The sequence below is a fragment of the Thunnus albacares genome, chromosome 24 (assembly GCF_914725855.1).
Source record: "Thunnus albacares chromosome 24, fThuAlb1.1, whole genome shotgun sequence".
NCBI lineage: Eukaryota > Metazoa > Chordata > Actinopteri > Scombriformes > Scombridae > Thunnus > Thunnus albacares.
In genome coordinates, this window is record NC_058129.1 from 1104164 (window position 1) to 1117618 (window position 13455).

The 13455-nt window shown below is 37.0% G+C and overlaps 1 protein-coding gene and 1 long non-coding RNA gene across 2 annotated transcripts; both read left to right on the forward strand.

Moving 5' to 3' along the window:
* Nucleotides 1-2428: 2428 nt before the first annotated feature.
* LOC122976415 (CD59B glycoprotein-like) lies at nucleotides 2429-4015 on the forward strand. The gene is made up of 4 exons (XM_044344870.1): nucleotides 2429-2513; nucleotides 2640-2709; nucleotides 2866-2991; nucleotides 3854-4015. The coding sequence occupies exons 2-4, from the start codon at nucleotides 2661-2663 to the stop codon at nucleotides 3958-3960; spliced, it is 282 nt and encodes a 93-aa protein (XP_044200805.1). The 5' UTR covers nucleotides 2429-2513; nucleotides 2640-2660; the 3' UTR covers nucleotides 3961-4015.
* Nucleotides 4016-7867: 3852 nt separating this feature from the next.
* Nucleotides 7868-12416, forward strand: LOC122976544. The gene is made up of 4 exons (XR_006400959.1): nucleotides 7868-7973; nucleotides 8998-9093; nucleotides 10179-10298; nucleotides 11397-12416. It is a non-coding gene; the product is annotated as an uncharacterized LOC122976544 (long non-coding RNA).
* Nucleotides 12417-13455: the final 1039 nt, after the last annotated feature.

Consider the following 13455-nt stretch of genomic DNA (forward strand, 5'->3'; position numbering starts at 1 on the left):
TGCTTCTTATCTTTTTAACTGGAACTCCAAAGCTACATGACTGGTACACGCATCCTTCCTCACACCTGTGAGAGTATAACGGTGAATCATCTGGACTCTTAGCTAAGATTTAATGTGTAATCCATGTACCTGCTGACCTGACGTGCACCTGCTGCATTCACAGCCTTAATGGGTGCCGATGACTCAGTAGACTGCTGACAATATGTTTGTTTTGTGATGTGATGCCAACCTCAGTCTTATTAGCTTTGACTAGAGGAATTAATGAATAAGCCATATAGCAGCATGTGACATTCCCCACTTCTTACCACAAGTATAATAAACACAGTAATTGAAATTCTGTAATAATTGCATTTTAACACATGTATTAAATACAGGAAAAGTCAGGAAATGTACATTCTTGAATTTGGGTAATACTTGGGAATTGAATTGGATTCTTTCAGCTGAATAGGGCAGAAATTTATCATATCTGTTTACTTCTCATTTATGTAAATGCTCATGTAAATAACACATAATAACAACAAATACACACCTAGATAAATAAAAATCCTTATGTGAAATTCGTGTTTACATATGTGAAATGTCTGAAGAACATGTTCCTATACAAGTTTATCACTTGTTTTTTTCTCATATATTATTGCATGTGAAATTAAGTTCACACATGTGAAATCATTTTTTTTCAATGTGATGCAGGGCCTTAGCCAGGATTTCAAAAAATACTGAGGTCCTAACTCACCCTCAACAGAATGTTTCTTTGTTCTGTTAATACCTTTATGTCCCAACATGAAGGTCTAACTACTGAATTAAAGATTCTGGGTGCTGAATCCTTAATTTCTTCCTAAAGTAGTCCATTATATATATATATATATATATATATATATATATATATATATATATATGTATGTATGTATGCAGATCAGCTTATAAAATACCCACCATGTGTCACACTTGAAGTGTAGAATGTGAAATTCACAGACAGAATACAGAGGACATGACCTATAATGTCTCATTGTTTTCAGTAAGGAAATCGATATTAATCAATATTATAACAGTGACTTATTATATAAGCTGTATTATTATTATTGATTTTTTGAGGGGGGGGGGGGAGTTAACTAACTAGAGATGAGTTAGTTTGTAATGGCAGTACTAGTAAGCAGTATTAGAAATAGTGACATCACATTTGGCTTTTTAATTTTCTGGAAAAAGTCTATAGACAGAACAGTCACTATAACAGTTCAATACAGAAACAAGCACGTATATACTGTAAGCAGTGATCTGTGTTCCAGGCTGAACTGTGTAGCTACAATAAGGCCAGAATATGCTGAAAATAAAAAGAATGGAATATTACACTTCTTGTTTTTCTTCACTCATTTATTGACTCAGCTCAGTCACTCTCATTTTCCCGTAGGTTGATTCATGGGAACAAACACTGCTGACACTGTTCTAATCTAAATGCCAACACAACACACAAGCAGTGCCAGCTATCGGTGAGCATTTTGAAGTTTATCTATCACTTGGTTTGAGAGAATTAGAATATTTACTGGTCTGCTGTATTCATTTTGCTTAGAAACACACCACACACTCAATAATATTTTTAACAATGGACATATCAATTCCATTCCAGTCTGTAGATTTCTTATTCTTAAGTGTTTTAACAGTGTCAATAATTTGTTTTTCATCTGTTTCCTTTATAAACATGGATTTATTTACATAAATAATTTTACGTTTCATCTCTACTACTAGTCTTTACAATTTCCTTAGCCAAAGCAGGGTCAACACTGACAAAATAATCATTAATCATTAAATTCATCTGCAAGTAATTCCATATCATTAATACTTGTCTTATTCTTTGTCAGGAAATAGGTTGGGTATCCTGTTTTTCCAGTTCAACTTTTAATAATGTCATTGCTTCTTTTCTTTAAAAAGTCTTGTATGTATTTTGTATTCCCATAGTTAGACACAGCTTCTCAGCAAATTTCTGTTTTACTACTTTCTTTACTAGAGGACAGTTTTTTTTTGTAGAGAACAGTTGTTATGGATGAAAATGTCTCATAGGCGATGGGAAGGTGTATCTAAACACTTTTGACTGGTACTGTATGTTATAACTGTATCAGAATATGTCTTTATTTTTGGCTTTTGTTTTGGGAGGAGCAACATTTTATGTTCAAATGTAGGTAGTAAAAATAATAAACCTGATTAACTGGCAACTTATATTATACAGTAACATTAAGCACTATAATACTACGGAGAAGTTTTTAGTTTAGACATTTATTAAAAATGACACTTATTAAAAACTTTTTTTCCCAGATGAATTTCATTGGGAAAGACGTAAATTGTACTTGAACATTTTCCATTTCCCATGTTCGACATATCGGTACTGGGTACAGAAAGTTCTGCAATATGGGTCCTTTCCCACAGCTGTTACCTTTATCAGTGATGTGCCAGGCAGATCAAATGGTATAAAAGCAGTGAGGAGGCAGAGGAGAAGTACACAGCAACCTGCTCAGGTTCAGTTGGTAAGTGGCTCTCACACTGTTGACTATGAATATATACATAAAATAAATAAAATACTACTGATGGACTTTGGATGGTTAGTTTCAAGATGTGACTTCATTCATTCATTCTATTTATTTCTCCTGCAGACTGAAGAGGAAAAAGAGAAAATGAAGGTCTTTGCTTTTGCTCTCCTGCTCCTGGTGGCCGTCACCTACGGTAAATACTGTCCTTACAAATCAAGTGTGCAGCTCGAGCATCTGATTTTAATCTTAATGTATTTGAACTTGAATATTCAAATTTGAATTGATTCCACATCATTGGATTTTATGAAAGCAATATGATCCAAGTCCTGTTTGTCTCCATGTATGCTAGGTGAGGCCCTGCTGTGTCAGAACTGTGTCCATGAGACTCCTGACAGTACAACCTGTGTGGAGACAACCGTGACCTGTCCTCCGGAGATGGACGCCTGTGCCAAAATCACCTACCCAGCCCCTGCCGGTGAGTACTGTGGTCCTACTATCATCCTCACCTAGGTTAGGACCAGCCCCTTGTCAATCATAACCAGTCAAGTCAAAAGGCAAAGCAACTAGCATGTGATTTTCACATATCACTTGTGGGTTTGTCCTCCTTAAAAGCTGATACATGATATGAGCCTCTCAGTTCAGCCTCTAACTGAAACAGGCAGTTTTAGCTCATGTCTCTTTCACACCCTCCTTCATATGAGCCCACTCTGTTCTGATTGGCCAGCTTTTGGCGGCTTGGGAAGCTACATCAACAAACCATGAAACAAACTATGTGGGATTTCACTACTTTTTCTTGTTCTTTACTCAAAATGTCAATTCCTCAAATTCATCCGTACATGTTCGAGCTAGAATCTGACCCAAAATATGAGAGTGGACAACACAAACAACACATGGAAAAACCTTAGCAACAACCTTAGTAACTGAGGCTACGCAATGGATGAGCCGACGTCAGCTTGTCAACAAGGTAGAAAAAATGAACAAAGCATTCAGAGCAGGTTGAAGCCCTGGCTTTTGACTTGCAATGGGCATTTCTACATACATTAACCTAAGGTTTTGGAACTTTGACCATGTTTAACATAGATATCCAACATCGTAACAGGATATAAATAACAGAAAATAACAAAAAGCCCCCTTGTGTCTCCATTTCAAACTAATGAACAGAAAATCCCAATTAAAGCTCATGTTTCAGTTTTTCATAAGGATCATTGAAGAAAACTCAGTATGCTGTGACCTCCTCTAGGAGATGTTTTGTGCATTCTACCTTTTGGGCCAAAGAAACAACCTAACAAGCATATATATACAAAAAAATCATCAATTGTCCTAATCTCTCTCTGCAGTGAACACCTTCCACAAGTCCTGCTTCAAGATGATTGAGTGCCTGAAGCTGGGAATCACTCAGGGTGTGCAGGTCAACTGCTGCACCTGGGACAGCTGCAACAAATAAGAGTCCACCTGGACTAAAGATGCTGCATGTTACAGGCACAATAAAAACTTGAAGCATGGATCTTTGTTCAGCTGTATTTTTTTCCAAGCATAATAAACTAGTCTATCACATTATGTTTCTATTAAAGCAAGCACACTTTTACAGAACTCTTTGAACAGCAACAAGAACAGTGGAAACTCAACAAGAATCACGTTATCAACATAATGCAGGAAGAGCTGAACCTTCCTGTGCTGTAAATTAAGGAGGAAAGATACATGATTATCTAGACATGCATCAGTTGGTTTTGATACAATTCAATGCTTCAGTTTCAAAGACATTGTTTGCCTTTGTACAGTCTCCTGGGCAGCCATTACTAGCAGATAAACAAAGATGATAGAACCTTGCTGGCTGTAAATTTCTATTGTTTACTACTCAAAACTCAAACATACAGTTATGGTAACCAGGCTATGACATATTCTGCCTGATTGTCTAGGCCTGCACCAGGATAGAATGTTTGAATGCAAATCTCAGTTTCAAATTCATGGTAGCACTTACACATGGAAGTTGCAACCTAATTGGCTCTGTTAACATTGGATTTCAGTTGTTTGCTACTAAGCAATCAGACTGAGATACAGTTACAGTTACAAGGCTATGTTCTGCAAGAACACTTTCTGCCAGTGGAGCTTTATTTAGCCTAAAGGAAACACAAGCAGGTAAGTATTACTGCTATCATATACTTTATGACTGAGCTCAGAATTTGAACCCAACTGCAGACATGAGGGCAAAGGTAGATCAGTAAAAACATTGTTTAATTGCAGGTAACAGGAAATCAGCTGAAAGGCACAGTACCAAAAGGGCTCAGGAAGACAGGAGTGTAAAGAGGCAGGAAGTCAAGTAGTTGGAATGTTACAAAAATGAACTGGCAAAGCAAGAGTACTGGCTGAGGGAAATATGGGAGACTAATGGGAAAATGGTTGATCGCTGAGGCCATAAAACTGTCTGGTGAGGGCTGCTGGTGTGAGGATAGAATAGATAGAATGCATGGAAAGGATATTAACTGCTGGAGCCAGAGGAAGAAGGGGAAAAGGAGGATCAGCAGTTATGGCAATATATATTCTTAAATAAATTCTCTTTCTGGAGAAAATTCATGTGTTTGCTGAGAACAGAAAGTTACGGCTTGCCAAGTTGTAAAAGAAGGAGCAGTAGGAGGAGTGTAAAGTGTAGGAAGAAACCTGTCCTCACGAGAAAAATTATAGCACAAGTCATTTATTCAGATGCTCAAAACAACCTATGATTACATTTACCTGACAAGCGACCCCTTGTGGTCATGTGAAGAATGAATTTCCTCTCTAAGAGGAAAAGGAGCAAGTTGCATGATGTTGTAACAGTGCCACAAAACCTCTTTGAACATTTGGATTGATACTTGAGTCAGCAAAGCATGGGACTCCACTGTTTATTTTCCATCTCCTACCATCAGTCAGCATTGGTTTCTTTTAACATGATTGCCATCTTTCTCTAACCTTAACCAAGTGGGTTCTGTTGCCTAAACTTCACCAAACAATCAGTGGTGGCAGGTCAGAAAACACTACTATCAGTCATTTTTGTAATGGTAATATGGGTTGTTTAATAAGGCCGTAGATAGACAAGCTATTTTGTTGTTTAGATTAAAGGGACTTGTTGAGCAAATGACATTGGTTTTCATCTTCACAGTGTTTAAAACAGCAATCAGTTCTCCAAAAAGAAACAAAACATGAATATCTCACAGTTTGCTGTCATCCTCCTGATTATCTGCATCAGCAGGCGTAATTTTGCTCTAAAATTCTCCATAGCTGAAATCTAAAAATGCCCTCCTGAACTTAGTTTGTTGCAACTTAAACAGTATGGACAGTCAGCCAGTTTCCTTTTTCCATATGGTAGATATGATTTAGTTCCATTGTGACTGATCTCTCCCATTTATGTGTAAACAATTTTAGTTTATACAATTGGTAGTAGTGTAGCTAACATAGAGAATATATAGTCTGAACATGTGCCTACTGAACAGTATGTTTGTTTTCCAGTGGAGGCTCTGACTTGTAAATACTGTGTTCCTCCGTCTGGTCTTGGTGGCTGCAGCACAACAACAGAAACCTGTCAGAGAAGCACTGATCTCTGTGGCTTGATGTTCCTTAATACTTCCTGTAAATTCAGTACAACTGTGTTTATGCCAACATCAGGCAGTCTGTACAAGCATCATGCAACTTGCTCCTTTTCCTCTTAGAGAGGAAATTCATTCTTCACATGACCACAAGGGTTTGTCAGGTAAATGTAATCATAGGTTGTTAAGAATAAAAATTTACAGCCAGCAATGTGGAAAATGCAAACCATAGGCACTCCTCAAATTGATCTGAAAGATCTACATTCCCATGAAACACCCACAAAAAACCAATGAAGATTCCTGTTATTCACCTCTTTTACTGTCATATCTATGTGTGTATGTATAAGTGTACCCTGAGAAATGTCTTGATAAAATAAACAAAAGGCATTGCAAAGGTGAGTTTTATGTGTGGGAATTTTCCTTTGTTTTTTGTGAGCAAATAAATATAAACAATATAGAGCTGAAATCAATGTAACCATCTTTATTCTCTGTTTTACCATCCACCTAAGAGATTTCTGAAAGGTTTTGTCACAGAGGCAGATTGCTAACGTTAGCTTGCTTGCTTTGCTAGCATCTCTTACACTTAGCTTACTTTTCTTTACCTTTTTAAGTGCCGATAAAAGTTTGACATGGTACCAGCCATCTCAGTAGCCTAAGCATTGCATTGCAGAATTTACATACTGCTGTGTTTTCTTTTGGATGCTGTTTTGCAGATGAACTCCTGTTACTGTTCAACTGTTTAAGTTGAACGGCAAAGGGCTTTGAAAAAGGCCTTATAAGTTGAGATGAAAAAAATTCAAAGTAAGAGATATGAGGTTTTCACATGAAGAATTAAATTTGCTATTCATTTTTTATGTAAGTAATTTTAGAACTACAGTTTTAATATATACCATTATATAATTACATGTGTTACATAATTTAATAAGTGCAATAAGCAGCCTGTATCATATCTACTGTGTCATTTAACAGACTGTGAGATTGTGTATGTATTGAGTGTTTCACAGTATTCTCTTATTGTTCTTTTCTGCAGCCCTTTTTTCCAGTGTAGCCACCTTTTTAGCATCTTCAGAACTTCCATTTTTTATTCATTAAAGTTTTTTTTGGGGGGGGGGGGGGTTCCCTTATTTGAATTGAGGGTCTATGGCAAGAGGATGTTGTATTGCTGTACAGACTGTAAAGCCTCTTAAGGCTAATTTGTGATTTGTGATATTTGGCTATACAAATAAAATTGAATTGACTTAAAATAATCAAGTCTTTAAGTTGTTAGTTCTGCAATAATATTTAACTGAAAAGTCCCACAGTTTGGAGCACTAGGTAAGTGTTTTAAAGCTGGAGTGCAGGACTTTTGTCTCCCCCTTCTGGCAGTGAGAGTAATTACAAAAAGTGGAGTGTATTATAGTTACTAGGTATTATTTAGTAAGGAGAGTATAGTGTGATTTGTGTGGCAACCTGGGGGCCTGTTTTCCTCTGGTTTATATTTTATTTCAGAGAGCAGAGTGTAAGTTAAACAGCCAGACAAATTGAAAACACCTGTGTGGGTGTACAGGGCTTCTAAATGCACTATTTATTGTATTACAGGTACATGAGTGATGGGCATTACAGTACACTTGATCCAGGATCTCTCAGGGCGTTGACAGGCACTGGGAAAGTTTGTTTGGATGAAATTCTGTGTTTAAGTTTCACAGTCATTGTACTGTTTGCCTTTGTGCAGACTCTTGCGCAACCAGTGGTAGCACAAACAAGGATGTGGAAACCTAGCTGGGTGTGGTAAAAATGGGATTTCCAATATTTATTACTGAACAATAAGACTGAGATGCAGTCAAAGTAACCAGGCTATAAATGAATCTGCCAGAACACTTTCTGCCAGTAGAGCTTGGCGGATCCCAAAGGAAACAAGCAGGTTGAGTATTTAATAGTACTTCATTTGTTATTATTTGTTCCTTCAGAAAAGTGTATTTTCTGTGGAACTGTTACTGCTTGCAAAGCTGTTAAAGTAGGAGTAGCAGGGGAGTATGAACTGTAAACAAGAGTAGGAGATAGTAGAGATATTTTAAGAAGAAACAGAGAAAATGAAAGAAGCGAGGACAGAAAGTGGACTGTGAGTGGAAGATTGTGGGTTGCTTTTTTATGTAGGGGAGGGTAAGACTGGCTTTGCTAAGTAGGAAGATAATATTGTTGTGTAAGAGGATCACACTAGCAAAGTGTGACTACAGCGAACATAAGTGACACAGCCATGATGATGTGGCTTAACTTATCCTGGCTGCTACAATGATCTTGTTAATTCTCATCCATTTAACTTGGTTCTTAAACAGGATTGATTTGTTAATGTCTTCTGAAATGAAGGCAACACAAATAGGGAGATGAAATCATGGCCAGTGCTCCTACTGTATGACTGACTGAATGCTATTCTAATATATGTATTGAAACCTGCCTAAACAGCTTTTAAAGTAGATTAAAGACTCTAAAAGAGAAAAATCTTATGAAATGGACTACAAATGAATCGATTTGATTGTTAATTAACTGTTACAACCCAAGTGCAATGTACGACAAGACAAATCTTTCATAACTTGTTATGGTTAAATAGTTTTTCCTGGTGCAGATGGTTCCAGTTCAAGCTGTTATTGCTCACAGTAAAACTCACAAAAGATTGATTGACCATATTTATTCATTATTTGGGTCTAAAGTGAAAGATGTCATCTGTAGCTAAAATGAGTTTGTGTTTGTTCATCTTGAAAAGTCTTAGTAATGATGAAACTAGCTATGAATAACGCTAGGCTAATAAACTCTAGGCTGGTTTTGAAGAAGTGAAAAATCCAGACTTGTGTCAAATCATCACCAGTTAAATCAGTTATCAGTTTAACAGTTTGGATTCATAATATATGCTCCTTGACATTCTATAAACAGCATGTTCTTCATCTCCACAGTGTCTTAAATAGTGAATAATTGTCTAACAAGAGACAAAATGAAATCCATGCAGTTTGCTGTTGCTATCCTGATCCTGGTCATCTGCATCAGCAGTGGTAAGTCTTCTGTTGGGACTTCTTTTGGATTCTTTTCCCCTATCATTCTAATGAATGTACATATAGGGTCGTACAAAATTCTGAGCTACCAAAACAACCAATCAGCAGTAACACATCAGTGTTTTACAAACCGTTGCATGTCACAAAGATGATTCATGTGTTTTCTGATTTGCCATTGCTGTGGTTAAAGGATATGTTCACAATTTTTCAAGTGTCCTAAAACAACAGTCAGGTGTCCATATGAACAGTGAAGGAGGTTTTCCTCACTGTAATCATTCCTCCTGTGGCTATTTAAAGATCCCCTTCAAATGTGCTTTCAATGTAAGTGATGGGGACCAAAATCCACAGTGTATCCACACAGTCATTTTGAGCATTAATGCATACATTTAAAAGTTGATGTGAAGCTTATATGAGGCTTTAGCAGTCAGCTGCCACATTTACAATCTTTCTAGCATTAAATTTCCTCTTTGTGTTTCCTTGGACAGTGTTTCCCTGTTGAGTTGTGGTGGAAGTATAGTAACAAAAAGAGGGACTTTGGCAATAAAAAGACTGTAACGTTGAAAAATATCTACTTGATTTGACTCATTTGGACGCTGAAGCTTCATATTAGCTTCAGATAAACTTTTAAATACATTTTTGCACAGAAGGAGGACTGTGGATTTTGTCCCCCATCACTTACACTGTAAGTGCATTTTGAAGGGATCCTCTAATGGTCAGTATGAACAGGAGGAATGATTACAGCAAGAAAAACATGTTTCAGTGTTGGGCTCGTGACTGTTTTAAGATAGACTTGAAAAATTGTGAACCTGTCCTTAAAGATTTAATTTGGTTAAGGTTATGGAAAGATGATGATCATTATTCACAAGAGGTTGCTTGTACAGAAACATAGACATAGGGGATTTAAGTGTTAGGATGTTGAAAAGTCAATGCTGACATCTTTCAGGTAAAAGTCTGATACCGATCAGGAACACAAAATGTTTTGGCCTTCAGTGTAATTTGATTACCAAAAGCTTCATAAATCAGGCTCTTAGTGTGGCATGGTCATCTAAATGCTTAGCAACTGAACAGTGGTATTTCTTTTCCAGCAGAGGCTCTGAAGTGCAACCGCTGTGTTCCATATTCACCTGGTGGTACGTGCACTAACAAAGTAGAAACCTGCCAGAGAAGTGATGAAGTCTGCGCTTCTGTTATCTTTACATTCCCCAGTAAGTACAGACTGTTCAAGCCAATGGAGGGTTCCAACCTGAAAATCACTGCGGTCACGGGAAAACCTTGTAAATCAAAATATCAAAATGTTGACTTTTCAGGAACTTAGACAAATTACCTTTTATTTGATTGACAAAACATTTTGTCATCTATGGAGAAGTGTGTAATTATTAAAGGAATATTTCAACATGGGAAATATTCTTTTTCGTTTCTTTCTGAGAGGGGAATTAGAAGATAGATGTCAATCTCATGTATATTAAAGGTATAATGTGTAAAAATTGGCCAGCATTTTAGTTTAAAACATTTCCAAATTAACTAAAATTATCAATAGAATATGAAGAAATAACAGTTTTGACCTTATATCAAAGACTTATATGTATTGCCAGTCTGAGTCAGGGGCAATAGTGAGTCACTGTAGCGTCCAGTCTGCCTTCAGTCCAACATGAGAGGAAGAAGAAGGAGTAGCGCTGCCCTGAGCAGCAATGGCGGAGGGGAGCCAGGCTGACAGCTGCTGTACTTGTTGCTGTAGGACTGTCAAAATGTCACTTTATTAAGTTAGTAATAATGTAGATTCCCAATATGTGGTCAGTTTATCCAAATAACGCCTATTTGGAAAGTTGCACCGACACTGTCAGGTATCCTGCCCCTTATTTGTTTGGACCTGGTGGCCAGTTCTTACATATTTAACCTTTAAGTGCAGAGCTAGAGTCAGTTTAGGTTTAGCCTAGCTTAGCATAAAGACTGGAAACAGGGGGAAAGCAGCACTTAACTCCCACAAAATGCAATTTTTACATTTCTGTTTGTGTATGGAATGACAAGTGAAACACTATCTGTTAAATAATGAGCTTTAAATGTGTTGATAGGTGAAACACAACAAATAAAATGTTGAACTTTAAAATTATCTGAAAACATGAAAAATCCCATAATAAATACAGTTGTGCATTCTATTAAAAAATCTGCCATAAAAATGAAACCAACTACTAGTTTAATGTCTTTGTGACCTGTTAGTATTGTTTGCAGTAATGTTTAAAAGTGGAATATTTATCATGTGAAAAGTATTACACAGCAATTTCATATTGTTCTTCCCTCCACTGCAGGGTACTCATATTTCAAGAGGTGCATGAAGCAATCGGACGCCTTTATTTTGAAGTCCGCCCCCAACTGTCAAGTCTTCACATGTGCCACTGACCGGTGCAATTGAGACTGAGATGAAGATCTGAAGCTTCCTAATGTCCATAGAAATAATTCCATAAACTCTGTTTGAGCATTTATTGAAGTTAATTGTATGTAAATTAAATGTACATGCAGTGTTTGACACTAGAAGACAGTTTTCACATTCATCTTCTGACAGTGGAAAGTTTCTCTGTGCTCAATGAAAGTCTGATTTTGAGAGGTGGGCCCTATGAGCAGGATTTGTGACATCATAACTAGTTTGGAGCCAGTCGTGGTCCAATATTCAACTTACACAAATGTAATGTGGAAACTTGAAGCCTCCAGTGCACATAGTGTACACTGAGAATGGACTTTACAATGAAGTAGGAGACATCTTGTGTCCAGCAGTTAAAGTTTTAAAACAAACAATATTTGCATATTCATAGATTCTGGAATTTTTTTTATGAGGGAGAAGGAGTAGACACCATTTTAAGGATTTTAATGTGGTAATTATACTTTTTTGTGGAAAAACTGTATCAGACATGCATTATTTTATATGTCTTAATATGTGTGTTCTTTATGTGTGATCTTTAAGAAAAGAAAAATCATACTTTAGTATGGCATTAAAGTAAATGTATTTAGTGATATTCCAACACTGCTTTTGTTTGGTCATTAAAAATGTAATTCAACTGTGAAATTATGGATACATCAATGGAAAGTGAATTGAACAGGAAGGTCATGCAGTGAATATGTAGGTTCCTGTTTTCCATCACTGCTGGAAAGTCTGTTATGTTGCAACCAGTCCTGACCAATAACTGCTTGTCAGTTGAAACAGCGGCAGATAAAGCCCTTCATTCACCCCACCTCACTCTGGATTTCCCAACTGAGTTTGATTAAGTTGACTAAAAGTAAATGTATGAATATGCAGCATATAAACACAATATAAACTGAAATTCTAAATTAAATGGCTGGTGCATTTAATTCTGTTGATATCTGAGCATTGAGGATACTGCATTATTCTAGAGGGAGGAAGTGTTATTTGAAGGGGAACAGACTTTGACACGAGACCTTGACAGAGAGGAAAGGAAACATGTCATCAGAATGTGTCATGTGAAGTGACTTTACTTTTGGTTCTACTGTTGTGACACAGTAGGACCCTCGCCGTGGTTATGGCTGATCTCATTAACAATTAATGTGCGTTAGCGTTAGCTGCTAACAGCTAGGATTACACAGACTGATTAACAGCAGGTAAGAGTCTCACCTGCACATGTAATGCGTCCCACTAACATTTCAATCCACATCATCCTCACACACCGCTGAAAATACAGTCTGATGCTGCTAATATGTATCTTAGCTCTGTTGATAATGATGTAAGTTACATATTGGCGAGCCAACGAGCTAACGAACAGTTGTAAATCACAGAGGGGCTGATAAATAAATGAAAACATTTAAAATGCATCTGGCAATAAATGCAAACACTATCTGTGGTTGCTGTGACAAAAATCTGTTTATGAGAGATAGTTTGTGTAACTTTGTTTTATTTACCAGAGGCATAGTAGCACTAACTGTAACATTTAATTTGCTTTGTAGCAGTCACCCTGCTAACGTTAGGATATTGAATCACAGCAACAGTTAGTACTAACAGAAAGATGTACTGTAGCTAATCTCCACATGAAGCTGCCACTTCAACATAGTAACCAAGTTGTGTACCGGTGGATTAAAGCAGATGGAGTCAGGAAAAGTGCTGGGCTGTGAAACCAATGTAACATAGCGGCCAAACCGTGTAATTACAACGTCACATGATGCATACTGGCCCAAAAAGACTTTTTACCATAGACTTTCATTGCGAAAGAGTAGAAGAGTCTGTAAATCAACAGACACATTTTTTTGAGTGTCACAACCCCCACGAAATTACTTGTCTCACCATCAGAATTTGATCCATTTGGTCTGAGCACATTTTGAAAGTCTAGAAGAGCCACACGATTGACTGGTTTTATCCCCATT

Coding starts and splice junctions, on each gene's coding strand:
- LOC122976415 (XM_044344870.1), top strand. CDS start 2,661: ATGAAGGTCTTTGCTTTTGCTCTCCTGCTCCTGGTGGCCGTCACCTAC. Junction 2,710..2,865: donor CCTGGTGGCCGTCACCTACG/GTAAATACTGTC, acceptor CATGTATGCTAG/GTGAGGCCCTGCTGTGTCAG. Junction 2,992..3,853: donor CACCTACCCAGCCCCTGCCG/GTGAGTACTGTG, acceptor CTCTCTCTGCAG/TGAACACCTTCCACAAGTCC.